Source organism: Pavona decussata, unplaced genomic scaffold (assembly GCF_977016875.1).
Source record: "Pavona decussata unplaced genomic scaffold, jaPavDecu1.1 SCAFFOLD_135, whole genome shotgun sequence".
Classification (NCBI taxonomy): domain Eukaryota; kingdom Metazoa; phylum Cnidaria; class Anthozoa; order Scleractinia; family Agariciidae; genus Pavona; species Pavona decussata.
The window spans coordinates 1,163,198-1,190,767 of record NW_028145548.1 but is presented as its reverse complement, the minus strand read 5'-3'; the positions used below and the strand labels follow the sequence as shown (position 1 = coordinate 1,190,767).

General features: G+C 37.6%; 2 protein-coding genes across 11 annotated transcripts in view; one reads left to right on the top strand and one right to left on the bottom strand.

Moving 5' to 3' along the window:
* The window catches only part of LOC146467549 (putative skeletal organic matrix protein 5), a 76,718-nt gene that overhangs the window by 3,241 nt on the left and 45,907 nt on the right, over nt 1–27,570 (bottom strand). For 2 of the 10 annotated variants that reach the window (XM_085125849.1, XM_085125856.1), the window contains exon 1: nt 13,129–13,275. The exons of 3 other annotated variants lie outside the window; for them this stretch is intronic. The gene's annotated coding sequence lies outside the window, so the exon portion shown is untranslated. Of the gene's footprint in view, nt 1–2,457; nt 2,489–4,369; nt 4,543–7,850; nt 7,879–9,287; nt 9,328–10,800; nt 10,851–13,128; nt 13,276–27,570 lie in introns of those variants that run through there. 5 more of the 10 variants (XM_085125852.1, XM_085125853.1, XM_085125855.1 and 2 more) reach the window with 5 other exon arrangements.
* Nucleotides 411–26,805, top strand: LOC146467552 (uncharacterized). Its single transcript, XM_085125840.1, has 4 exons — nt 411–439; nt 23,231–23,538; nt 25,640–25,777; nt 26,765–26,805. Exons 1-4 carry the CDS (start codon nt 411–413, stop codon nt 26,803–26,805), a joined length of 516 nt encoding a protein of 171 aa, XP_084981966.1.

The following is a 27,570-nucleotide window of genomic DNA, read 5'->3' as shown; positions in this document are numbered from 1 at the left end:
ACAACCCTCACCTCTGAGCCCTTTTTAACATTACATCTTCAGTCAGTTAGTCAGTCAGTCAGTCAGTTAGTCTGTTAGTCAGTCAGTCAGTCAGTCAGTCAGTCAGTCAGTCAGTCAGTCAGTCAGTCACTTGCTAAGATCCACTCTTCCCGCAAAGTCATAAACAGTGCAAATATACTTCCGTGTTAGAAGGCACAGTCCTTAAGTGCGTCGCGTGTCACTAGATATTCCGACGTTTGAATTGGCGTGATGCTTGCTGTGGACGACCCGTAATGCAAGATCGACGACTTGAGTTACACCGAAATAATGCGATTTCTTAATTTTGTCGCCTGGTGTGAGCAACGGTAAATGCGGTACTGCAATTGTTATTAATGGTATTAACACTATATGAACTAGATAATTATACGAAGATGTTGATCACAGAAACCTTAGACATGAGGTACAATAAAAAAATTATTAATCTAGCAGATCACTCTCTTTTTATCTTACCTTAATTCTCTGAGTTGTGTACGGCAAGGGAACCGATCCTCAAATGATCAAATCTCACAAACATTTTTTAATTGATTATTTTCCAATTTTAATAGCAAAAAAAAAATATTCTGAGGCAAATTAAAGCTATGGACACATAAGGAACGGTGCTAATTAAAATCTAAAATAATTGTAGTGGGTAATTAAAGCAGAACTTTTCCCATTTTTACTTAGATATTCCCTGAAAACCTTTCCGCGTGGACAGAAAGAAGAAGAAGACATCTTTTTTAAAAGAAGAATGCATTTTAATAAGAGAACATTTGGCTGAAATAGATTTAATCCTCGTCTATTCAACAAAGTTCTTTAAAAACTTTCAATCAGTAAGTCCCAACATTATCTTCCAAATTCAATTGAGCTGTCGTTATACTCTGAAAGTCTCCCTTCCACAATTACAAACAAAGCAGACTAAATATTCATTAAAACTTTACTGTCTCCTGTTAAACAACCAGTTTCAGTGTTTTTGAAACTGTATTTCAGTTTATGCACAAATCAGGAGATCAATGTTGTTTAACGCCCTTAAAATCCTAAATATAGTTCCGATCTTTTATCTTAATTGAGCAAAACTGAAAAACAAACCGTTTGAAGACATAAAATTGAAAACTGAGCTAGCTTGTAATGGTAAAACGGAAAATAACCCACCTACTTAACACGCTGATTTTTGTGGACGAACAAAGTGAAGTATTAGAAATGAGATGAGTTCTCCGCGTTAACAAGCGTAAACGAACAAGGAATATAGTTTTAAAATTGGGCACAAAATTTTAATCATGCATTTGGAGTGGAAACAAGGGGTTGAATACTACAAGCTTCAGGTAACAAAGCACCAGAGAAAACGTTAGTATTTCTTCATAATTTAATACCTCGCCACCGAAATGAACCCTTTGGAGATGGGTAACTTGAATCCGTATTTACAAAACGTCGCTCCCAAATGACGATAGTAGGGTTATCTCCTATTCCACAATTTAGAGGGAAGACATGCCTTATTAGAGTTATCCCATATCCCTACAGTTTAAGAAGAGTGTTATCCGTTGTCCCTTAAGTTTATTTCTATAGTTTAGAGAAAAGTGGTCCCTTATCGCAAGAACACCTCAAACATCAACATCATCTAAAACTACTGCGTTGTTTCGCAAATTTGGTTATTTAATCTTCTTAAAATAATTTTTCTAGTCATCCGTTATCTGCCAAATTATTTTCCACGTCAAACTCCAGTTTTTAAACCCCTAAACAGGGCTTCCCTGGTTTTAAATACAAAATCGGATTCTCGGGTTGATCGGCAGAGCTTTGTAAATTTGGAGGCAAGGTGTTGATCCGACGAACGTGCTTTCAACAAATTGATTGCGGCTTGTACGAAACTTTGACTTTTTCAAAACACCGCATGAATGACCAACAATACCACAAACACCTTTAAATTTTGATATCAGATTTACACCGGTACACCTGTTTTAACAAGTGTGTCGTGTGCCGCTATCAGGTGCACTATAAATGACGACAACTAAACCAGCGCGACGCTTGCTGTGGACGGTTGTAAGGCAAGGTAACAGCTTGAGTTACACCGAAATAATGTGAATCATATTTTATCACTTAACTTGGCGTTAGCATAGATAAATGCGGCACTGTAAATTTCTTTAATGGTATTAACACCGTATGAACAGATATACGAAGATGATGATTGCAAAAATTAGAAAATGATAATTAGTTTTCATTTTCAATTCAATGCAATTCTTTAGATGAAATCTTAAGTCGCAAAAAATGTCAAGCTAGGAAAATTTCACTCTTTTCCATATTCACGAAATGCTGTTGCCTTTCTTTCACTCTTTAACACTGTATGAACTAGATATACGAAGATGATGATCGCAGAAACCTTAGACACATGCTCGAGGTACAAAGCAAAATCGTTAATCTAGCGCAGCAGATCTCTATATTAGATCTTACCTTAATTTCTTTGAGTTGTGTACAGCAAGGGTTAAATCAAATGATCAAATCTCACAAACATTTTGTAATTGATTGTTTTCCAATTTTTATAAGAAAATTATTGCTGAGACAAGTTAAAGCTATGAACACGTAAGTACCCGTGTTAATTAAAAGCTACAATAATTGTAGTGGATAATTAAAGCAGAATTTTTCTCAATTTGGCTTTGATGTACCTTTCCCATTAAACTTTTCCGCGTGGCAGGCAGAAGAAAACATTTATTCAAAGAAAAATCGTTTTAATAAGAGAAACTTAGGCTAAACAGATTTTATCTTCTTCTATTCAATAAAGTACTTTCAAACCCTACAAACAGCAAATCGCACAAGTACCTTATAAATAGGCCATTTCCGCCATTTATCTTTTGTCGCAGAAAATGTCAAGCTAGGAACAGTTAACTTTTTTTCCAATTTCACGAAATGCTGTTGCCTTTCTTTCGCTCTCTTAACGACATTTTTCTTCTCTTCAAAATGAAAAATGATTAATTTTCCATGTTATTTACTTTAAACAAGCTTTAGGTAATAAAGCCCTAAAGAAAACGTTGATGTGTCTTCAGAATTTATTTGAAACCGATTAATACGTATACCTCGCGAACGGGTATTGACCGAAATATACCGTTCGGTGATGGGTAGGTTGAATCCGTCTTTACAAAACGTCGCTCCGGCAAATGACGAGAGTAGTGTTATCTCCAATTCTACAGTTTAAAGAGGAGTCATGCCTTATTAGAGTTATCCCATATCTCTTCACCTTAGAGGAGTGTTGTCTCTCAACCCTAAAGGTTGTTTCTATAGCTTAGTGGAGAGTGATCCCTTATGGCAAAAACACCTGAAACATTCAAAACGCCGCATGAATGACCAACAATATTACAGACACCTTTCAATTTTGGTATCGTATTTACACCGGTACACCTGTTTTAACAAGTGCGTCGTGTGCCGCTATCAGGTGCACTATAAATGACGACAACTAAACCGGCGCGATACTTGCTTTCGGGCGGTAGTTAGGCAAGTTAACGGCTTGAGTTTCACCGAAATAATGTGAGTCCTAATTCATCGCTTAACTTGGTATTAGCAAAGATAAATGAGGCACTGTAATTTTCCTTAATGGTATTAACACTGTATGAACTAGATATACGAAGATGATGATCGCATAAACCTTAGACACAGGCTCGAGGTACAACGCAAAATTATTAATCTAGCGCAGTAGATTCCTGTGTTAGATCAAACCCTACAAACAGCAAATCGAACAAGTACCTAATAAATAGGCCATTTCCGCCATTTATCTTTTGTCGCAGAAAATGTCAAGCTAGGAACAGTTAACTTTTTTTTCCAATTTCACGAAATGCTGTTGCCTTTCTTTCGCTCTCTTAACGACATTTTTTTTCTCTTTAAAAAGAAAAGGGATTAATTTTCCATGTCACTTATTTAAAAAAAGTTTTAGGTAATAAAGCCCTACAGAAAACGTTGATATTTCTTCAGAATTTATTTCAACGCGATTAATACGTATACCTCGCGAACAGGTATTGACCGAAATAAACCGTTCGATGATGGGTAGGTTGAATCCGTCTTTACAAAACGTCGCTCCCAAATGACGAGAGTAGAGTTATCTCCTATTCTACAGTTTAAAGGGAAGTCATGCCTTATTAGAGTTATCCCATATAACTACACCTTAGAGGAGTGTTATCTCTCAACACTAAAGTTTAAGGCGAGGCAAGTTGACGCCTTGAGTTACACCGAAATAATATGAAGTACTATTTTATCGCTTAACTTGGCGTTAGCAAAGATAAATGCTGCTTTGTAATTTTCTTTAATGGTATTAACACTGTATAAACTAGATAAAAATTATTTATCTAGCGCAGCAGATCCCTGTGTTAGATCTTACCTTAATTTCTCTGAGTTGTGTACGGCAAGGAAGCCAATCCTCAAATGATCAAATCTCACAAACATTTTGCAGTTGATTATTTTCCAATTTTAATAACAATATTATTGCTGAGACAAGTTAAAGCTATGAGCACGTAAGTAGCCGTGCTAATTAAAAGTTGCAATAATTGTAGTGGGTAATTAAAGTAGAACTTTTTGTAATTAATTTGGCTTAGATGTACGTTTCCTTTAAACTTTTCCGCGTGGGCAGAAAGAAGAAGACATTTATCTAAAGAAGAATCTTTTTAACAAGAGAAAATTTGGCTGAAACAGATTTAATCCTCATCTATTCAATAAAGTACTTTCAAACTTTACAAACAGCAAATGACACATTTACCTTATAAATAGGCCATTTTCGCCATTTGACTGAAATCTTAGGTCGCAGAAAATGTCAATCTAGGAACAGTTCACTGTAAATTTTTCCCCAATTTACGAAATTCTGTTGCGTTTCTTTCGCTCTCTTAACGACATTTTTCTTTTCTTTAAAAGCAAAAGGGATTAATTTCCTTTGTCACGTAGTTTTAATACGTTTCAGGTAATAAACTACCAAAGAAAACGTCAGTTTTAACGATTAAGGCTTTGTAAACAGATATTGACCGTAGTGAACCGCTTGGTGATGGGTAAATTCGTCTTTCACAAAACATCGCTTTCAGTGATTTCCCTCGAGAGTAAATTTATCTCCCATTTGTACAGTTTAGAGTAGAGTTATCCCTTTTGCTTATTCCTACAGTCAAGAGGTGGGGTTTCCCATATAATCTTACAGTTTAGAGAAGTGTTTTCCGTTAGTCCTACAGTTTAAAGGAGAGTTATCCCTTATTCCAACAGTTTAGAGTATACTGATCCCTTTTCCTACAGTTTGGAGGTGAGTTATCCCTTATTCCAACAGTTTAGAGTAAAGTGATCCCTTTTCCTACAGTTTGGAGGTGACTTATCCCTTAATTCTTACAGTTTAGAGGGTTGTTATCTGTTATTTCTACGGTTTAGAGGAGAGCTCTGCCTCATTCCTAAATTTAAGAAGAAGGTTATCCTTTATCTCTATACATTTTAGAGGAAGGTTTTGCATTATTTCTACAAAACGTCGCTCACAGTGCTTTGCCCAGTGTCCAATAATTTTCTTAGTTTTAAAGCCCAAAGTTTGCAATTTTAGCGGGTTTAATTGAACGTCAATTTCAAATAAACACAAGCGATAGCAATGTTGACTGAGGTTTCGATGACTCCATGTCATCTTTTTCAAAGTTTTGTTAGTCCGATTATGCGGGTAGTTATAGAGGGAAAAGTGTTATTTAGTTGCATGTGTTATCATAATTAAATGTCGGTATAGTTTTTGTGCTCTCTTACCCACATCCGTTTAGAGACATTTCTATTTGTCTATAACAAACCGATTAAAATTGCATTGTGCCGTCGCTTTTCTGGGTCAGTTCCACGCGATCGCATATTTGGCAAAAACATGGACTAATGATTTGTTTGAAAACATCTCACGACCAAATGTTTAAAAATAATTAGTACTTGTGGACAGCTGTTTGCACGCGCCGATTTTAAGTTTGGTTTTATACATTGCATGCCACTTTAACTAACGACAATAACCGTCGATCATTCAACCTGTTTGTTCTGAAGTTGTTGACGGACGTTCACTATTCGGCTGAACAGTTCCCAGTTGAGAAAAGGTTGATTATTTCACGTGGTATAGGTTGGATGTTTGTCCCATTGCATAAAAGCATACCCCGCACTTCGTTATCAGAAATACCATGACCCGTGGAACTTTTCGTTCACCGTTCAGGTTGTATTGTATTGCTCAGCGTCAACAAGGTGTTCGCCGGACGCCGCACGTTTAATAACTAATTGTACTCGGAGTATGAACTAGAAAAACGAAGCTCCCAGAAACGATAAGTCATGTGAGCGAATAAGAGAAAGCATTACATCCAGCAGATCTCCTGTGTATCAGAATCAATCTCAAACTCCCACTTGGTTTTTGAAAGGACGCTTTCGACTTAGACGATCACGCCTTGGGTATTTAGGCTTTGCTTGAAGAGAATCTTTTGATTAGAATGTTGGTAATTAAACTACCAGATTTCCTGCGGCTTAATCATTCGCGGCTAAACAACATCACGTCTAATTGATTTATTAATGATTTCTCGCAGCCAAACCACAGAAAATTAAAAAATGTTTGTATGGTCAATAAAAATACCATAGACACTTACACAATAATGGGGAATCACAATAGTGATCATCATCTGATTACTCCTTACAATTGCACCACTAGATTAAATGTACAAGCCACGAGAATAAAGGAAATGATCACTAACGATAAAATTGTCTTGATGACAAAAAACAAATCTCCCAAATAGCACCATAGGGAATGTATGGAAAACACTGAGAAGAATATGTAAGCTGATATTTGGGCGAAGTTACTTGTTAACATTACGCGTATAGGATAATCGTTGCTGATTCGGCATTGGTTACAGTTTGCCTCATTCAATAAAATCAAACATGAGCTACGAACAACCGGACACTATAACCAAAAGAGCATGTTGTACTTGGTTATTAGTGGGAATGTTATCACAATACACTAAATATTCTTTAAAAAAGGGGGTCAAATTTACAAAGAGTGTATGGTTGGATGGCAAGAATTGCCAACAGTGAATGATAGCTCGCGAACAGATATTGACAGAAATGAACCGTTTGGTACTTGTAGGTAACTTGAATCCGTCGCTTCTAATGACGAGAGTAGAGTTGTCTCCTATTCTACAGTTTAGAGGGGAGTCATGCCTTAGAGTTATCCCATATCCCTACAGGTTAGCGGAGTGTTATCCGTTATCCCTACAGTTAAGAAGAGAGGTATCTCTTAACCCTAAAGTTTGTTTCTATAGTTTAGAGGACAGTGGTCCTTTACCAGAAGAACACCTCAAACATTAAGGTTGTAAATATCTCTAAAACTACTGCGTAGTTTCGCAGATTGGGTTATCTACTCTTCTTAAGATAATTACTCTAGTCATCCTTTATCCCCCGAATTCTTTTGCACGTCAAAACCCATGCAGCTTTTAAACCCTTAAATAGGGCTTCCCTGGTTTTGAATGCGGAATCGGATTCTCGAGTTGATCGGCAGAGCTTTGTAAAATTGGAGGCAAGGTGTAGATCCGATGAACAGGCTTCCAACAAGCTGATTGCGGCATGTACCAAACTTTGACTTTTTCAAAATACCGCATGAATGAACAACAATACCACAGACACCTTCTAATTTTGGTATCAGATTTACACCGGGACACCTGTTTTAACAAGTGCGTCGTGTGCCGCTATCAGGTGCACTATAAATCTCGGCAACTAAATCAGCGCGATGTTTGCTGTGGACGGTCGTAAGGCAAGTTGACGCCTTGAGTTACACCGAAATAATGTGAATCCTATTTTATCGCTAAACTAGCGCAGCAGATCCCTGTGTTAGATCTTACCTTAATTTCTTTGAGTTGAGTACGGCAAGGGAGCCAATCTTCAAATGATCAAATCTCACAAACATTTTGTAATTGATTAATTTTCAATTTTAATAATAAAAAGTTATTTCTGAGACATGTTAAAGCTACGAACACGAAAGTAACCGTGCTAATTAAAAGCTACAATAATTGTAGTGGGTAATTAAAGCAGAATTTTTCATAATTTGGTTTAAATGTACGTTTCCTTTAAACTTTCCGCGTGGGCAGGAAGAAGAAGACATTTATTTAAAGAAGAATAGTTTTAATAAGAGAAAATTTGTCTGAAAGAGATTTTATCCCCGTCTATTCAATAAAGAACTCAGTTTAAAACCTTACAAACAGCAAATCCCACAATTACCTTATAAATAGGCCATTTCCGAGTTGCTGTGAATCTCATTATGACAGTGAGGCTAAGTGCAAAGTTTTCATGATGAAATTTAGTTTTCAGTTTCATTTCATTGAAATTCTTTAACTGAAATCTTAAGTCGCAGAAAATGTCAAACCAGGAACAATTCACTCTTTTCCAAATCCACGAAATGCTGTTGCCTTTCTTTCGCTCTCTTAACGACATTTTTCTTCTCTTAAAAAACAAAAGGGATTAATTTCCACGCTTCAGGTAATAAAATACCAAAGAAAACGTTAGTATTACTTCAGAATTTAATCCGACTGTTTTTTTTAGGCGATTAATACCTCGCGAACAGATATTGACCGAAATGAACCGTTTGGTGATGGGTAACTTGAATCCGTCTTTTAAAAACGCCGCTCCCAATGACGAGAGTAGAGTTATCAGTTCTCCTATTCTACAGTTTAGAGGGGAGTCCAGTCTTATTAGTCCAGCCTTATTTAGAGTTATCCCATATTCCTACAGGATAAAGGAGTGATATCCGTTATCCCTTAAGTTTATTTCAATAGTTTAGAAAAAAGTATTCTCGGGTTTATCAGTAGAGCATTGTAAATTTGGAGGCAAGGTGTTGATCCGATGAACAGGCTTTCAACAAATTGATTGCGGCTTGTACGAAACTTTGACTTTTTCAAAACACCGCATGAATAACCAACAATACCACAGACCTCTTTTATTTTTAGTATCAGATTTACACCGGGACATCTGTTTTAACAAGTGTGTCGTGTGCTGCTATCAGGTGCACTATAAATCCCGACAACTAAACCGGCGCGATGCTTGCTGTGGACGGTTGTAAGGCAAGTTAACAGCTTGAGTTTCACCGAAATAATGTGAGTCCTATTTTATCGCTAAACTTGGCGTTAGCAAAGATAAATGAGGCACTGTAATTTTCCTTAATAGTAATAACACTGTATGAACTAGATATACGAAGATGATGATCGCATAAACCTTAGACACATGATTGGGGTACAACGCAAAATTATTACTCTAGCGCAGCAGATTCCTGTGTTAGATCTTACCTTAATTTCTTTAAGTTGTGTACGGCAAGGGAGCCAATCCTCAAATGATCAAATCTTAATAACAAAATTATTGCTGAGACAAGTTAAAGCTATGAACACGTAAGTAGCCGTGCTAATTAAAAGCTACAATAATTGTAGTGGGTAATTAAAACAGAACTTTTTTCAATTTGGCTTTGATGTACGTTTCCTTTAAACTTTTCCGCGTGGCAGGCAGAAGAAAACATTTATTCAAAGAGAAATCGTTTTAATAAGAGAAACTTAGCCCAAACAGATTTTGTCCTTGTCTATTTAATGAAGTACTTTCAAACCCTACAAACAGGAAATCGCACAAGTACCTAATAAATAGGCCATTTCCGCCATTTATCTTTTGTCGCAGAAAATGTTAAGCTAGGAACAGTTAACTTTTTTTTCCAATTTCACGAAATGCTGTTGCCTTTCTTTCGCTCTCTTAACGACATTTTTCTTCTCTTCAAAAAGAAAAGGGATTAATTTTCCATGTCACTTATTTTAAACAAGCTTTAGGTAATAAAGCCCTAAAGAAAACGTTGATATTTCTTCAGAATTTTTTACAACGCGATTAATACGTATACCTCGTGAACAGGTATTGACCAAAATACACCGTTCGATGATGGGTAGGTTGAATCCGTCTTTACAAAACGTCGCTCCCAAATGACGAGAGTAGAGTTATCTCCTATTCTACAGTTTAAAGGGAAGTCATGCCTTATTAGAGTTATCCCATATCCCTACACCTTAGAGGAGTGTTATCTCTCAACCCTAAAGTTTATTTCTATAGCTTAGCGGACAGTGCTCCCTTATCGCAAGAACACCTCAAACATTAAGGTTGTAAATATCTCTAAAACTACTGCATAGTTTCGCAGGTTGGGTTATCTCAGTACTCTTCTTAAAGTAATTTCTCCTGACATCCTTTATCCGCGAAATTATTTTGCACGTCAAAACCCATGCATTTTTTAACGCTTAAAAAGGGCTTCCCTGGTTTTGAATACGATAACAGATTCTCCGGTTGATCGGCAGACCTTCGTAAACTTGGAGGCAAGGTGTACATCCGATGAACAGGCTTCCAACAAGCTGATTGCGGCTTGTACAAACTTTGACTTTTTCAAAACACCGCATGAATGAACAACAATACCACAGACATCTTTTAATTTTGGTATCAGATTTACACTGGGACACCTGATTTAACAAGTGCGTCGTGTGCTGCTATCAGGTGCACTATAAATCCCGGCAACTAAATCAGCGCGATGTTTGCAGTGGACGGTCGTAAGGCAAGTTGACGCCTTGAGTTACACCGAAATAATATGAATCCACATATTTTATCGCTAAACTTGGCGTTAGCAAAGATAAATGCGGCACTGTAATTTTCTTTAATGGTATTAACACCGTATGAACTAGATATACGAAGATGATGATCGGAGACAGCTTAGACACGGGCTCGAGGTACAATTCAAAGCAAAATTATTAATCCAGCGCAGTAGATCACTGTCTTAGATCTTACCTTAATTTCTCTGAGTTGTGTACGGCAAGGGAGCCAATCCTCAAATGATCAAAACTCACAAACATTTTGTGGTTGAGTATTTTCAAATTTTAATAACAAAATTATTGCTGAGACAAGTTAAAGCTATGAGCACGTAAGTAGCCGTGCTAATTAAAAGTTGCAATAATTGTAGTGAATAATTAAAGTAGAACTTTTTGTAATTAATTTGGCTTAGGTGTACGTTTCCTTTAAACTTTTCCGCGTGGGGAGAAAGAAGAAGACATTTATCTAAAGAAGAATCTTTTTAACAAGAGAAAATTTGGCTAAAACAGATTTAATCCTCATCTATTCAATAAAGTACTTTCAAACCTTACAAACAGAAAATCACACAATTACCTTATAAATAGACCATTTTCGCCATTTGACTGAAATCTTAGGTCGCAGAAAATGTCAATCCAGGAGCAGTTCGTTTTTTTTCCCCAAATTGACGAAATCCTGTTGCGTTTCTTTCGCTCTCTTAACGACATTTTTCTTTTCTTAAAAAGCAAAAGGGAGTAATTTCCTATGTCACTTAGTTTAAATACGTTTCAGGTAATAAAATACCAAAGAAAACGTCAGTATTAACGATTAATGCTTTGCAAACAGATATTGACCGTAGTAAACCGTTTGGTGATGGGTAATTCCGTCTTTCACAAAACATCGCTTTCAGTGATTTCCCTCGAGGGTAAATTAATCTCCCATTTGTACAGTTTAGAGTAGAGTTATCCCTTTTACCTTATTCCTACAGTTAAGAGGAGGTGTTTCCCATATAATCTTACAGTTTAGAGAAGTGTTTTCCGTTAGTCCTACAGTTTAGAGGAGAGGAATCCCTTATTCCAACAGTTTAGAGTATAGTTATCCCTTTTCCTACAGTTTAGAGTAGAGTTATCCCTTTTCCTACACTTTGGAGGTGAGTTATCCCTTTTCCTACAGTTTAGAGTAGAGTTATTTCTTTCATTACAGTTTAGAGTAGAGTTATCCCTTTTCCTACAGAGTTAGAGTAGAGTTATCCCTTTTCCTACAGTTTAGAGTAGAGTTATCCCTTTTCCTACAGTTTGCAGGTGAGTTATCCCTTAATTCTTACAGTTTAGAGGGTTGTTATCTGTTATTTCTACGGTTTAGAGGAGAGCTCTGCCTCATTCCTAAATTTAAGAAGAAGGTTATCCTTTATCTCTATACATTTTAGAGGAAGGTTTTCCATTTTTCTACAAAACGTCGCTCACAGTGCTTTGCCCAGTGTCCAATAATTTTCTTAGTGTTAAAGCCCACAGTTTGCAATTTTAGCGGGTTTCATTGAACGTCAATTTCAAATAAAAACAAGCGATAGCAATGTTGACTGAGGTTTCGATGACTCCATGTCATCTTTTTCAAAGTTTTGTTAGTCCGATTATGCGGGTAGTTATAGAGGGAAAAGTGTTCGAAAATTTAGTTGCATGTGTTATTATAATTAAATGTCGGTATAGTGTTTGTGTTCTCTTAACCGCATCTGTTTAGAGACATTTCTATTTGTCTATAACAAACTGAATGAAATTGCATGATGCCCTCGCTTTTCTTGGTAAGTTTCACGCGATCGGCATATTTGGCAAAAACATGGACGAATGATTTGTTCGAAAACACCTCACGACCAAATGTTCAAAATAATTTGTACTTTTGGACAGCTGTTTTAATGCGCCAATTTTTAGTTTTGTTTTATAAATTGTATGCCACTTTAATTAGCGGCAATAACCGTCGATCCGTTATTTAACCTGTTTGTTCTGAAGTTGTTGACGGACGTTCGCAGAGCAAGTACAAAGTTCGGAGACTTCTCCCAGCAATTTAGAGTCAGAAATGTAAAAAAAAAAAATAAAAAAATAACCAACGACGTTTCGGGTATATAACCTTCTTCTGTGTGGAAGAAAACCGTTAGAATACGCGATTTTAATGGAGGCACCGCGTGCGCGTACAACTGGTAGCGCGCGCTCATAAAGTAATAGTTCAAAAAAAGCTAAAATTCATGTGAGACTATTCGGCTGAACAGTTCCCAGTTGAGAAAAGGTTGATTATTTCACGTTGCTTAGGTTGGATGTTTGTCCCATTGCATAAAAGCATACCCCGCACTTCGTTATGAGAAATACTGTGACCCGTGGAACTTTTCGTTCACCGTATTGTATTGCTTGGCGTCAACAAGGTGTTCGCCGGACGCCGCACGTTTAATAACTAATTGTACTTGGAGTATGAACTAGGAAAACGAAGCTCCCAGAAACGATAAGTCGTGTGAGCGAATAAGAGGAAGCATTACATCCAGCAGATCTCCTGTGTATCAGAACTAACCTCAAATTCCCACTTGGTTTCTGAAAGGACACTTTAGACTTAGACGATCACGCCTTCGGTATTTAGGCTTTGCCTGAAGAGAATCCTTTGCTTAGATTGTTGGTAATTGAACTATCAGATCTCCTGCGGCTTTATCATTCGCGTCTAAACAACATTGCGTCCAAGAAAATGATTGAATAATGCATTACCCAAAATAACGGATAAGAAACCAATACGTAATTGAGGAGTTCTCGCAGCCAAACATCAGGAAATTAAAAATGTTTTACTGTGTCAATAAAAATACCATAGACACCTACACAATAATAGGGAATCGCAATCTGAGTGATCATCATCTAATTTCTCCTTACAATCGCACCACTAGATCAAATGCACAAGCCACGAGAATGAAGTAAATGATCACTAACGATAAAATTGTCTTGATGAAAAAAAGAAATTCTCCCAAATAGCATCATAGGGAATATATGGAGAACACTGAGAAGAATATGTAAGCTGATATTTGGGCGAAGTTACTTGTTAACATTACGCGTATAGGATAACTGAATCGTTGCTGATTCGGCATTGGTTACAGTTTGCCTCATTCAACAAATTCAAACCTGAGCTACGAACAACTGGACACTATAACCAAAAGAGCATCTTGTATTTGGTTATTAGTGGGAATGTTATCATAATACACTGAATATTCTTTAAAAAAAGGGGGTCAAATTTACAAAGAGTGTACGGTTGGGTGGCAAGAATTACCAACAGTGAATGCAGCCATACATTCTAGTTAAAGTCTTGCGACGCTTAACGATCATTTCTCAAAAAACGATATAACATATTATTCTCAAATTCTCAGAGAGTACTAAGCTTGCCAACCTCTTTCACGTTCTTGGTTACATTTGTTTGCAGCTTGTTTTGTAATTCATGCTAATGATGGTAAACGTGTAACTCAGAGATCATCGTATCCGATTTACCTTGGGTCTTTTAAGCAGACTACACAGAATAAAAACTGGTAATTTTATTTTGATAGTTAAACTGGCAGATTGCCTATGGGTTAGAATTTAATTTTCCTGAAACGGGGAGAGATTTTAATGACAGAATATTCTGTGTGAGGTTGAGGTTATTGTCTTTCCAATAATAATATGAAAGTCTGATAATAACTTCACTATGACACATTTAATTTAAATTTTGCCATGCTCTTTATTTCACTCACACAAAGAAACGGAGAGAGTCTAATAAGTTTCTCCTTTTTTCTTTGTAAACCTATATATTAATAATAAATTATAAATCTGTATAGCGCATAAGTCTCTTATGACGAGATGATCAAATAATGTTTAAGATGCATTTTACCTCAGATTAATTTTAAAGGGGCACTGTAACAGAGATTTTGCTTCATTTAGGTCAAAACTACTCAACTGTTTGGCTGAAGAACCTTTACGATTTAACATGAGGAGGAAAATATTACGTGATATATCTGAGGAAGAACACTAAAAATTAATTAATCTTCGCGATTTCTCCTAAATACATAGGAAGAACGTGAAAAATGGTTAATAGCCATAGCCATGCACAATCAATATTCAATACTAGTTTCTTTGCAATAGCAGGGTTATTTCAGTAACAAAACTGAACCATTATTTCAATGTCTCTGTCAATACAAATACGTTTTTAAGATCCAAATTGACGCTAAAAAAAATAGATGCCATTGACTCCTTATAAAAAATACTGACAAAGAAAATCAGTTTTTCTTCACGATCTTTGCTATCGATGAATTTTTACGATGTTGTGATTAACATGGTGAAACCTTTTTCTTATTGAAAGGTGAGTTACAGCTACAAATTAAGAGCACCTTATTCCACATTAACCATATTCTTCGTTAGGTTCAATTGTTAAAGTTTTCAGTTCTTTCCTTGAGAACGTTTAAAATTCTTAACGAGCATTATTCTAGATGATTATTGCATTATGATAAAGAGTGTGTTGGAGGAGCGAAATAATCATTTCGGTCGAAATAAATTTTATTTTTATGCAAATATCTTTTATTGTTTGACTCTCCAAAATAGCCGCCATGAAAACACTCTATTATTATTTTGCTGGACGAAAAAATCCGCACAACACTTATTCATTATTCTGGTCGTCGGAGAGGAAAGTTCAAAATAACAAATCACTTATTTGAATCTAACTGAGTTAGCTAGTGATAGTGAGGAACGTCTAAAAGGAACACGTTCAATATTCTGACAGCATAAAAAGTCGAAAGATATAAAACGTGTAATGAGGGACTGGTCAAAAAGTATCGGGTGGGGTGGGACGGAACATTTGGAAATGTGGTGGATGAAAAACACATGGCCCACCCCCTCCTTTTGGTAGAAAAGTGACTGACCCACCCCTTAATGGAGGCTGAAAATTACTTGACCCACCTCCTATTAAACATGGATTGTTTGGTTGTATAATCCAAGAAAACCACATGCTGGGTATGAGGAATTAAATTTGGCGAATTACGCTTAACGGTTCATCGCTATCACAGTCACTCTAACTGTTTAAGCCGGTTTTGCGAGGGGGACGTTGTCATTACCGGAGGTATCACTCCCAGCTTCCTCCAGACCACAGTCTCCCTTGCTTCTCACGCTTCGCTTGCTTCTGAGCTGCTGACACTCGATTCAGAGCCACTTGTGTCTTTGCTAGTGGAAGCACTGCCTATGGATATTCACAACTAAATGTGAGTTGACACTAAGTCAAGCTTGTTTGTCTTTTTTGTTTTCGTTGATTTTTGTTTGGTTGTCAGATTCTGACGTTCGATGTACAGTTTAAGGACAGAAACTCTTACTTTCTCAGCAAACCCTCAGAGAGGAGTTTCTCCCACTCCGCGTATCAAACTTTGCTATTGTTATGGTTGACTTTTTGGAAGACAATAGGGCTTTTGTTTTTCATTGTAAGCGACTCTTCAATTGTGTGCCGTTCGCCCTACAATCGGAGACTGCATCGGCAAATTGTCGGTGATGACATTTTATAACCTAATGGGGGTCTAGTGGTGAAAAATGTCAAGAGGGACAACAAACAACGTTGGGCGGGTGAGTAGCCGTATTTTCTCACCGCCATGCAGTGTATTGATTGTAAGCGCGATGTGTTTTTTTTTTTCGCAGTTGCGTTTTTTGTCGACTGACTGATTGCGTCATTTAAATATCGTCAGGACATCGAGAAACGTAAAATAACTCATTTAAGCACAATTCGTGCTTTAGCCTGCGAGCAAGCTCGTTGAGAAGAGGGGCCGTGAGAGCTTGCTTGCAGGCTATCGTGCTTTTGATTGAGGTTTCGCTCCATAGGTAAGAACACACGTGTATCAGAAGAGACCCCACGAAGACGGTAAAGAGCGTGATATGAAGTCGCACGCTCATTGCTCACGCTCGATTTTATTTTACAAAACCTGGTCTCTTGTTTTTGTAGCTGATCATTTAGTTCTTTCTGATTGAAAAAGATAGTAGTTTAGAACACCAGAATAGAACTCGCTTGTATTTGTTGAAAAACGTATTTCATGAACCTTTTTTATTTATTTTTTTATACAGGATTTCTGGTTTTAGTCGCGAACACACACAGTCTTTAACAGAAAACACAGTAAACAAATCAATTTTTGTTGGAAATTACATTGGCTAAACTTGCCTAATTTGCTGAACGGCAAACCGTTAGCAATCAAAGTTGGCTTTATCGCACCTTTTTTTGCTGGAGATATTTTATTGTTGTCATTTGAGAGATTTAGCTTCGAGTTTACGGCTGACGCCAAACCGGAAAACGTCAAGCCGCTATTTGTTCTTGAATGCATAAACTTGTGTTTCTCGTACTCACTTCTCTCTTCTTCGTGTTTGCTCGTTAGCCGTCGCCGGCTGGTTGGAGATAAACGTAAACCAAAAGAGCTTCATTGTTTTTTATCAAAGAGGAAATTTCAGCCTGGCGTTTGCCGTTTGCCGTAAACGCGATGCTAAATCTCTCTATTGATAGTGACGCGCATTTTCTCTCGTGCGCGTGTATATCTCTGCGAAGATTGTGTTGCCTTAACGCGATGAATTGCTAAAAGACTGAGAATTAAATACACACTAGAGTACGAACATTTTTTTACTGTATTGTAACACTACAGTCGCGTACAAAGATAGTTAAATTTCGCGGTCGGTGATCAGGCTACACTTCGGTAATCGCAACCTTTGTTTTACGGACAATAAAGGCTCTTTCCCTTCAACAATAGTTTATCGCAAAAATGACCATAAAAGGAGCGAAAATGTGTCCTATGGTTAACCCAAAAAGTCAACCCAAAGTTTGATACGCGCATCCTTATGGGTCAAGTTACTCTCCCTGCTTTCTCCCTTTTTGCTCTTTCTCTCTTTTGTTTAACCATGTTTAGGTAACCAAGGTGATGCATGTATCTTACTACCACGTCTTTATGTACCGCATACTTAGCTTCTCAGAGAAAGCTTAAATGATTCTTTCTTTTTCTAGCGAAATCTCACCGCGGCAAATTGGCAGACACGTGTACCTATTCCTGTTATAAAATAGCATGACCCACCCCCCATGGGTAGCTGAAAATTGAACGACCCACCCCTTACTAAGGGTTTGAAACTGATGACCCACACTTCTCTGCTCCGACCCTCCCCACCCTATACTTTTTGATCAGTCCTTACTATTTATATGTCTTTTTGTGGTTATGACGGATATTTTGTTTACAATGCAATGCTGACAGAGGTACATGGTGATTTAATAGTTTTAAAAAACGAAAAGTGTGTAACGCGTCTTTGATCACTAGGCGATTATCATGTGAACTTTAGTAAATAGGTGTTTCCTAGCGATAAATTGTATTTTAATATGATCCAATCAAGAAAGAAATCTTTTGACAATTATGGAAAATTATCGCCTAGCCGACCAGAAGTATTGACAGGGCTAGGATTAAGGACTTATTTTGTATTACAGATTGCTAGCGAGTAAAGTGTTTCCTTAATCGGTAATAAACTGTGAAATTCAATTTTTGTGATTTTTGTGGAGGATACTGTTCATTGGCAGGCGAACATTCTCCGTAGTCGAAAGGGAAGTCGAATCTCAAGATTAAATTAACTTGTCGATTAATATTAGCAGCATTACCCTCTCACTCCAAAGAGTCTAGACTAGATATTTACTATTTACTCGTGCCGGTACGGCAACGAGTCAATATTTCGGGTCCGTTTTACTTTTTCTTGTTTTCGCGTACCTTTTTGTGCAATATTGGACGCGTTAGATCTGGGTCAAGGTGATTCACGCTTTGCACTGCGTGACTCGCCATTGTATTGTGTCAAAGGCGGGAGTGGTTATAATTTAAAATTATTGCTATTTTACTTTGTTAAGCCGGCAAAAATCTCCATGTGTGCCCGGTTCGGCGATTGCAATTTTCGCCGATCGCCGGGATCGGCGTATAAAATCGCCGATACCTGCCATGTCAGATATCAGCGATTAAATTCGCTGGCATTTGCCAAGTGTGCCCGTTCCCGCGATTTTCTATGCTTCGTCGCTGCGAACCGCCAATCAATCAGGATGCGCTATTTCTCATATTACTTTTTACTGTTTGCAAAGAAATTGAAAATGCAATCTGCGTTTTCATTCTCCAAGACAACTGTTACATTGCAATTCACTATTGCTCTCTAGAAATGACAACATACCATATATATACTGCCGATGTCCAGTTTTTATACCACTGCTATAGGCAATCTAGTTATTAATTTTGAATTCGGAACTGTGCAGAGTTGTATCCCTATAAGTTATCACCTATATTTATATGGTACGAGTATAGTCTAATAAATCAACATTGGATGGAAGAGTGCTTTGCTTAAGTGTAAACTCATTCAAGTGGACCCAAAACTTCATTCAGAATTTCAAGACGCTTCGATTCGGTTCTATTTTTATCCTGAGCAAGGGACTGAAGAAATATATATATATAAACGGCAATCCTCTCTTGTAAAGGGTTTAGAACAATTCCATCTTGGAGACAAAGCTAGACATTTAGATCACGAAGATTAAGGGCAACAAAGTATTTTTACCTTGTCTTTTGCCACTCATTTTTGTAACACCGTGGTTTAAAGTTGGTTTAGCTGATGAAGATGGCTATTTTAAATGGACAAACAGGTGTGCCCGGTGCAGCGATTGCGATTTTCGCCGGTCGCCGCGATCGGCGTATAAAATTGTTAGTTGTGTCGGCGGCTTAAAGGTCCCCAATCGAAAGGCTGGGCAGTTTCGCGAGGTTTTCGTTAAGCCCTGGTCAAACGGTGGATGATAGTTGATGACAGTTGTTGACAGTTGATGATAGTCGATGATAGTTGAAAGTCTCTCACTCGTTTGACCACCAACCATAATGCACTGTCATCGACTATCCTCAATTATCATTCACGTTGACCACCGTTTGACCACTCGCAAGGTATACGTAGTTGATAATAGTGGATGATAGCGGAGCGCAGAGCCCCATAGCTAAGAAAATTTGGGAAACCCATGAATGCGAAAATTTTTGTTTGATTATGATGTCACTTCCGTCCGTCCGTACGCAATACCACAACGCCAATGCGGCCGTGTTTGTTTGGCGGGAAGTTGCATGGCGAGATGGGTTTAAAACAAAAATGCTAAAGAACACAAAATACAAAGTCAATTAATATGTATTCGTTGGATATGTCGACAAACGTAAAAAGAAGAGAAAGAGAGAGAAAAAGAAAACAAAAAGGCGGAGACGATTAAGCAAAGTTCAACGTAAAGGACAGCGACGGTAGCAAGTTAGAAACGGCTGGCCAGAAAAGTAAGTTTGAAGAAGCCAAACATTTGCGTATATCACCCGTCGCAAGCGATTTTCGCCAACGGTTGGTGAGGACACTCTTGGCGATTTTTTTCGCCAAACCATTTTTGCCAACGGTTAGCGCGGCAGTTTAAAAATTCATGTGATAAAATCGTCCAACCTGATGGGCTGGCTTTGCTGGCGATTCATTTTCGCAGCAATAAACGTAGAAAATCGCGTGGACCGGCATACTTGGCGAATGCCATAAATTAGCGATTGTATACGCCGATCGCGGCGATCGGCGAAAATGGGTCGAAAATCGCAATCGCTACACCGGGCACACCTGGCGAGTTTCGCCGATCGCGGCGATCGGCGTGTAAAATTGCCAAGTCTATCGCCGGCTTTACGTAATTCCGACGGCCATACGGCTCTCATGTGTTTGTAAACACACACAAGTTTAAAAAAATCTCTGAAACAATTCTACCAAACATCAAATACTATTTTTTGCGTATTCTCCATTTCTTAATGTTTATTTAGAGACTAGAATTATTACTATAGGAGCAGAATTAACACAGTTTTGAATTTCCAAACATTTTCCCCCGGGCCGCTAACTTGCTCTTACACAAAAAATATTATCATGACGTGTTATTCGACGGCCGTTTACAAATTAGTTGCAAATGAAAATGCTTTCTTCCAGGCAACAATCAATATTTTTTCTTTCTGTTACGTGTTTCAAGCTTTACACAGACGCTTTAAACGTTTCGATACCACCAATATTCGCAGAGAAATTATTTTTTGAACGTTTTGTTTTGGATCCGTGTCACCCATGCAATATGCATTTGCGCCACTCTTTTTCCATGCGCTTGGACTATATAAACGCGTCTTTATTAAAACTCTTTAAAAAATTTTTTGTAAGGACCATATTTATTTTAGTAGGAGCAATATTGACTGAGTTATGATTTTTCAAACATTGTATCCGAGCGCCAAATATGTCTGGGAACCCTGTTAAGCAACGACGACGGCAGCAACAACATTTGAACAACTAAAACAATCGCTCCGCACGTGCATTTTAAATTTTGGTACATTTCTTTGACGTCCTCTGCAAAACAACAACGTGAAATGACCTAATTTAAGGTTTTGTGGAGAACATGAGAAAACGACGGTGAGTTTTTTCTTTCTCTGTTTCCAATTTGGGAACTAACCGTTTACTAGTCTAATGCGTTTCCGAGCAACCCTCAATAATTTTCCTTATTTTACGTGTTTCAATCTTTACAAATATACTTCAGTCGTTTCGATAGGACAAATATTCGTGGAGAAACCTATTTTTGGACATTTTGTTTCGGGGCAGTTTCGCACCGCACAGCACACACTTTAAGATCGGTCAAGCAGCCAAAAGTGATTTCCCTGTGTTTTCCTTTTCTTGACTGTTTACCTAGATTTCAGTAGGAGAAATATTGACTGAGTTTTACACATGTAATGAAGAAAAAATTTTACTTCAGGAGTAAACTAACAACGATAAAACTTAATGTCAGGCATCAATTGATTGTTCACCTGTAATGTGAAACTTCCTACCTCTTGAAAATCCGCGAAAACAGATCGATAAAAACAGCAAACGGTGGATCTAAAGAAGGAACTTACGGAATAATTTCTTCCACGGAATTTGATCTGCTTCTTCCACCAATCAAAAGGACACTGTTATGCTTGGTTATCATTCGTTGAAAGAAGAAGTACTTAGCGAGGTGGAAGCACTTGGTCGCCATGACTGATTTCAGAGACACGAAAACTTAACGTTTAGGAATTTTCTTTCTAGCTGCAGCACTTGATTTCCATGTATTTGTGGTACAAACCACCCTGCTTAAACAGTCGAACTCCAAAGAACTTGAAATTAAGAACTCGCTGTTTTAGGACACAAAATGAAGAAACCAACGAAATGTAGAACTGGCAGGCTCAGCCGATCTGGAGAGATTATTTTCGATCGAGGAAAGGAAATAAAGAAAAATTGCTCTCTGTTAAAATAAATCAGCATTCAAAAACATTTTGCCCTTTGTATTACATTGTTATTGTTATTGCTGATGGGCAGTTTGCTGCATATGTGCTAAAAATAATAGATAACTGATAATAGATACGTTAAGCAGATTTTTATAAATGCTATGAAAAAAAATAGAGCTCCGCTTTTAGGCTTGGATAAATATATCTATTAGTTTTGACTGATCATCGACTATCATGCGCCGTTTGATCAGGGCTTAAGAAACTTATTTTCAGTGAATCATTTGATTCTTCTAAAATTTGCCACAGCCATTTTTGTTTCCGTTTTTTTTGTCTTTTTTTTTTTTTTTTTTTTTTTTTTTTTTTTTTTTTTTTTTTCAATTTTTACAGCAAACATTTAAATACGATTCCAGCCTTTGGAGCAACAACGAAACTTTCAACCTTCCAGGAGGGAGTCTGGGTTTGCAGAGCAATAAAAAAAGTCACCAACTAACTGTAACAGTAATTGAAAGGTTGCCTGAGTTCTTCTAGTAATTATAAAAGCTATTGTGCATGTCTCCCAGGCGCCACTGACTTAAGATAACAAGCAGGTGTCGGCTTCAATTGCATCTGTTAATTGACATGGTTTAAGTATTCTGTTGGTAGAAATTCTTGTGATAGACAGGGTGAGAAAATTACTTAGCTTCTGTTGTTTTTACTAATCAACCAATTAATACTACAAACATGCCTTTGCAGGTGTTTGGAATATTCCACTCCCCTCTCCACCTTTTCATCCAGTTCAATCGATTTTGTGCTATCAAAAGAGATGAATATCTTTAGACTGCTGCTGTCACTGACTTCTCTTATTTCATTTTTTTCTTCCGGTAAGTGATGTTACAAGTAGACGACACTGTTAAATATCACAGTAAAAAAAAAAAAAAAAAAAAAAAAAAAAAAAAACAATCTCAGCGTACTCAGCTCCGTTGTGATTTTAAAACGATCGAGTTTCATTAACACTAGCTGATGGTATTTTCGTTTACCGTAAAAATAAAACCTTAGCTTCATTTAAACAGTGAGTGTTGGAAGGTTAATATATCGTCTGAGAATACTTAGAAACACAAAACAGCAATGTTTTACGGCTTTGTTCAGGCGATCAATTTGTAAGGGGAAAACGAAAGGAACAGAAACCACAGAAAACGAGAGAAACAGTAACGCGGCAGATAATTTTTCCACCATTAGTACGTTTTGTACCTTTCTACTAAGGTCATTCCCTTTTCCACCGTCTTTTAGGTTTCAGTTCATGAAGAGCCCACCCCATCAGTCGAACGAAAAGGTGAAAAAACAGAACGAGTCGCATATCATTTTGAGAAGGTTGTACCTGTAATACAATTTTCACAGCTTAACTACCCTTTTGGGTTTTTTGTATGTTATTGCATTCTCCACAGGATTTGACAATTTATATTACCCAGAATTTCGCCAGGCCCTTTTAGTACAAGAGGAGTTTCATTATCTAAAGGTGCCTAGAGCTGGAACCTACACAGTGTACGACGAATTTGAATGCATCCGTAAATGCCAGGAGACGCCTTCATGCCTGTCTTTGAACGTGGCCGCATCCAAAGCGGATAACAAGAAGCTTTGGTGCGAACTGTTGACTTCTGACAAGTACAGGAACCCTAAGGAGTACAGATGGAGCAGAAATTCGCATCACTTGTACATTGAGGTAAGGCAAGAGGGTAGTGGGGCAGAAGATTTTTTAAATTCATATACCAAGGTAAATTTCAACTAAATGTTATAACAATAGACGCTTTAATGACAATTGCGACCACAGTGCCAACCTTCCAGTGATATCTTTGCGTTAAATGTTTGGTTTTGACAACTTGAAAGAGAGAGTCCTTCATGAGTGCAGTTCATTCCTGTAACCGCACAAGCGTTTTCCATCACGTTTCTGCTTTTTTAACCAAACGAATTTCCTCATTATTGCAGATCTTCATGATTTGATCTATTGTTTCTGGGAGATTCTAATTGATACACAGCAATTACATTAATTGTAAGAATAATTGTTTCAGTTTTTGCTGTTTAAGTTTCATTGTAGCTCAAATTTTACACAATATCTATAATTTGTAGTACTTCTCGAGTGTTATCAAATTCTATAAGAGACTTTTTGTTCTTCGATAGCGGCAAGGAACATTTTTTCCTATTAATCCAATTCGAACAATCTTTTAGACCTCCGAAACTGGCGAGCATTACTCAAAAATCAAGAAACATTTCAGTCCCGACAATCTACTTTACATGTCGAACTTTCGAGAAATATTTAATTTTTCATAATTTAAAACATTAACGTTAAAATGTTTTCAAGCCTGGGAATGCCCGCTCTTAATTGAACCCTCCAGGTTTGGAATTTAGACACAAACAACACCAAACTTAGTTGCGTTTGAAAAATGACGGCCATGTTTTAAAAATTTGGGTTTTCTTCTTTACCTTCTTACGAGAATTTTTCAGTTACATTTTTATACCATTCTTATTGGTTTTGATTACTTTTGAGTCAATTTGACTTTTTTAGAGAAAGCGAGAAATCCAAGATGGCGTTCCAGAACACGGGACGCATTTCCCACATCACACATGAACTAATCGTCACTTTTTTGGCACGTTCACCTCAAAGGAAACGCTTTTGCACGAACTATGGACTGTCCAAATTATCATCATCACCCATTTATTACTAATTACCACGCATGCATGCATATAACTGTGTGTCCCCTTACCCCCGCCCCCCTTTCATCCTCCCTGATAGGCTTAGGATTTCTTCTTCAACACGCTCGCAGGACTGGGAACTCTTCTTCTTCTTCTTCTTCTTCTTTTTTTTTTTTTTTGCTAAAGAAGATTTCGAGCCTACCAGTCGCTTCGTTTGAAGGTTAATAGGGAACTTAAGCATTGCAAGCGGCGACGACCACGACAACGCCACAAAACAAAAGACTTAATGAACAAACACAATCGCTCTCCATGTGCGTTTCAATTTTGTTACATTTCCTTTCCCCTCTGCGAAACAACAACGTGAAATGACCAAATTCAATGTTAACACATGACGGTGAATTTTTCATTCTCTTTCTTAACTTGAACGCCACTCCTATCAATGTGGTTCGTGGGTAGTTCGCCGTTTCTGTAGAAGTTGAACGAGTTGTACAAATAAAGTAAAGTTATATTTACAAGTGACGTTTTTGTTGGCGTTCCCGTGGTCGCTGCGTAAGTTCCCTATCACCTCTCTTTTGCAATTGGTATCTAGATTAGATATTACCCGCGGTGTATTCACCTCATAGTGATTAAAAGTTTTTAAATGAAGATTTTCCCTTGGTAAGTTATAAATTAGAGTACGTCATCCCTCACTGGCCCTTTTCCCAGACAAACTAAAGGAGTTAATTGACTTGTTTTACACAATAGGACCTATAGCCTGCGAGCAAGAACCTTTTAGGTCAGTCGCGGGAGAATAGCGCGAGCGGCGAGCAAAGCGAGCCACAAGATGGCTTTGGCGGGGGCGGGGGTGGGTCCCCAATCCTCTCGCGACTCGCTTCGCCCGCCGCTCGCGCTATCCTCCCGTGGCTGACCCAAAGGGAGATTGCTTGTAGGCTATAGGACCTAGGGTCCTCGGTGTACTAAACGAACTGAAACTCCACAGCCTACCAAAAAGGGAAATGAAAAACACTGAGGCTAGCTCCCCGGCTTTTCCTTTAATTCTCGTCATTTTTAGCAACCAGACCATGAATTCAAACAGTTAACGAAACGATAAACAGCTGGTTTAAATTTTTAATCAAACATATCTATCTTCATTTCAGAAACCTTGTCTGACTTCGCCGTGTCAAAATGGGGGTACGTGTGTACCAAACAACAAAACACACTCTTTTGAATGTAACTGCAAAGAAGGCTTCATCGGAAAATATTGCGAATTGCCAAGAGGTAGTGTCTTTTTTTTACTATTTGCTACAACGAGTAAACTGTTCAAGGCCAGGTTATTCGAAAGCCGGTTAACGCTAATCCACGATTAAAAGTTAACCTAGGTTTTCATTTCGCTCGTTCAAAATGTGTTTAAAGGCTAATGTCAAGCTAAAGGTAAAGAAACGTCTATGCCAATACTGAAGGTCAAATTTTTTTTGGAAGAATCTTCATTGATTAGTAATTAAACTCTAATCAAAGTTCACGTTAATCCAGGATTAGCTTAATCGGGCTTCGAACAACTGGGCCCAGAAGAACAACGACAAGAAAGGAGTGGCGTTTACTAATGCAAATTCTATCCGGCCAAACGCGGCCCCATTTAAAGCTTCCTTCCGTAAAAGTCAGTTGAAGGATGTTGCGCACAACACTGGTAAGAATTTCTTAGGACTCATTTCAAACGCTCGCGTTAAAAACTGACACAATTTGGTCATCAATTAAACTAAGTATATAAAATTTCGCATTTCAGTCCGAAATGATATTTTCGCTCTAACAATGTTGATAGCGATTAGACTGAGTCATACCTGGAACAGTGCTTAACGGTAATCAACATCGGGAGAGTGAGTGGCTTTAGCAGGCCCCCAGCCAGACTTAAATTTTATGCTCCTAAAACGCAAAAACAAAATCTGTTTTATTTTAATATCAGCCATTTTACGTTGTGAGTAGTCCGAGTAATAGTGAGAATTTAATCGTCTTTTGGTCTTTTTTGATAAATGAAATCAGCAAAGTCTAGCAATGTTTCTTGGGTCTTTTTAGAAAAAAAAAATTCCACTCGGGCTTGTTGGATATGGGATGATTATAGTCTACTCCGTGCTAGTCGCCTCGTCGGCTTTTTGCACTGTTTTGCCATCTCCTATCCAACTCGCTCGTTAAAAAAAATGTTACTTGTTCACTAAATCGTTTGTTGCACTATAGTAGATGTTAACGTACAATCAATTTTCTTTCTTTTTTTAGCCGCAAATTCATGCAAGGATCTGTATGAAGTATATAAGTAAGTCGATACTATGCAGTCCAATGGAAAAGCAATGTATTTTTATTGTTCATGTCACCACGTGCACTTACCCACTTAAAGCGTTGCTAAGTTACACGGTTACTTCACCAGTACAATTTTATTTCCGGTTTTTGCGACCGATGAGTTCATGTGCTTTTTCGCTAGAAAATGTTTTGTTCGCTCATTTACTGATCTACTCGCACCTTTTTGGTTGATATTTTCAGTTTATTTTTATTTGTACCCGAATCATACATATTGTTTTGCTGTGAATTTGTTTTCGAAATGTCAAGCTGAAGGAAGAAAGAGGAGGAAAAAGACAAAATCGGGTGGCAAGAATGTAAGCAGCAACAAGAATTTTGTGAAAAATTTGTCCCGTTCTCAAGTTGAAAACGTCGTTGTTTTCCAGAAAATTCCAGGTCGCCTTTCAAAATAATTTTTTGCCCCATTACACCTCTTTTGGGTCACATGACTATGGGCGTTGCCCAATGACTTCAACGATTGAACCACTCTTACACATGAATATTGAACAAATTTGATTTGATATGACCAAACATGTGTTGAGTGATAGTAAACAGATTTTCGCTAACAACGGCCTCAAAAGAAAGGTAGAGGGGCCCTTAAGGTAGAAGAGATGAGCAGCATCTTTTCGTAAAATTTGTTCGCTTTTCTGTCGACCTATGGTGCGCTCGATTTTCCTTATTCCGGAATAGGAATACGTACAAATATTACTAGAAATCCCTTATGAGAGGTTTTTGGAGTTACTGGAATA

Excerpts from the sequence above, each read along its gene's own strand:
- LOC146467552 (XM_085125840.1), top strand. The coding sequence starts at position 411 with ATGTTGATCACAGAAACCTTAGACATGAG. Across the intron at positions 440-23,230 it reads ACAGAAACCTTAGACATGAG|CTTAACTACCCTTTTGGGTT; the intron begins GTACAATAAAAA and ends CAATTTTCACAG. Across the intron at positions 25,778-26,764 it reads ATATTGCGAATTGCCAAGAG|CCGCAAATTCATGCAAGGAT; the intron begins GTAGTGTCTTTT and ends TTCTTTTTTTAG.